Source organism: Phaethon lepturus, unplaced genomic scaffold, assembly GCF_000687285.1.
Source record: "Phaethon lepturus isolate BGI_N335 unplaced genomic scaffold, ASM68728v1 scaffold9300, whole genome shotgun sequence".
NCBI classification, from domain to species: domain Eukaryota; kingdom Metazoa; phylum Chordata; class Aves; order Phaethontiformes; family Phaethontidae; genus Phaethon; species Phaethon lepturus.
The window spans coordinates 16,933-17,830 of record NW_010512548.1 but is presented as its reverse complement, the minus strand read 5'-3'; the positions used below and the strand labels follow the sequence as shown (position 1 = coordinate 17,830).

At 50.0% G+C, this 898-nt stretch overlaps 1 protein-coding gene across 1 annotated transcript in view; it reads left to right on the top strand.

Annotated features, from left to right (window-relative positions):
* Positions 1–898, top strand: part of KIF3A (kinesin family member 3A) — a 17,612-nt gene that overhangs the window by 4,934 nt on the left and 11,780 nt on the right. The window contains exon 7 of the mRNA XM_010287361.1: positions 111–285. Within this exon, the coding sequence (XP_010285663.1) occupies positions 111–285 (175 nt within the window). The remainder of the gene's footprint in view (positions 1–110; positions 286–898) is intronic.

The following is an 898-nucleotide window of genomic DNA, read 5'->3' as shown; positions in this document are numbered from 1 at the left end:
AAAGAGTAGCAGCGTGAGACTGGCAGAGCTGGGGATGGATCCCTGTGAAGTTACTTGTTCTGGGCTCTGGCACTCTGTCCTCCAGTAACTTGGTCTTCCATGTGTCACAGTGTGCAAACATTGGTCCGGCAGATTACAACTACGATGAGACTATCAGCACTCTCAGGTATGCAAACAGAGCCAAGAACATAAAGAACAAGGCCAGGATTAATGAAGATCCCAAGGATGCTTTGCTCCGCCAGTTTCAAAAAGAAATTGAAGAGCTGAAGAAAAAACTGGAAGAAGGTGAGATTCCCCTTCCTCCTAGTGTTTCTTTCTATACCAGTGCTCATTCTGTTTGAGCGTGAACATTCTTTGCCATTTGAAGCTGTGTCACATGAGTTTAGTAGCTGGTCAGTGTCCTGGCGGTGTTTGCCCTTCTCGGTTCCAGGCGAGGTGTCCCAGGGGCAGCAGGGTGCTGTCCCGCAGGGTGCTTTGCCTGCTGGGTGGCACTTGGCATGAGGGTAGGTGATGGCTCCTGCACCTGGGCTGGCCTGCTGAGCGGGAGGGCTCTGGGCATGGCTAGGCATGGTGTAGGCAACTGGAATGCACTGTAACAAAAGGTCAAGTGTTTCCCTGCCTGAGGAGGAGGGATGCATTTTTGGGGAGAAAAAGGAACCAAATTTGTGGAGCTGGAACTGCGGCTGACTTTAAAACAATGCATAGAGAAACAAGAAGCTTCTTTAAGCCCTGTAACTTCACAGCCTTGTCAATTAGTCCATTGACATCAAAGGACCCTGCCAGCAAGATGCTTACTAAACAGTGACCTTGGCACAACATCTTTCTCCAGAGATGCTCGCAGCACAGAACAGCTGTAGCAGCAACTCCAACATGGCTCACTGTTTGGAGTCTGCCCCAT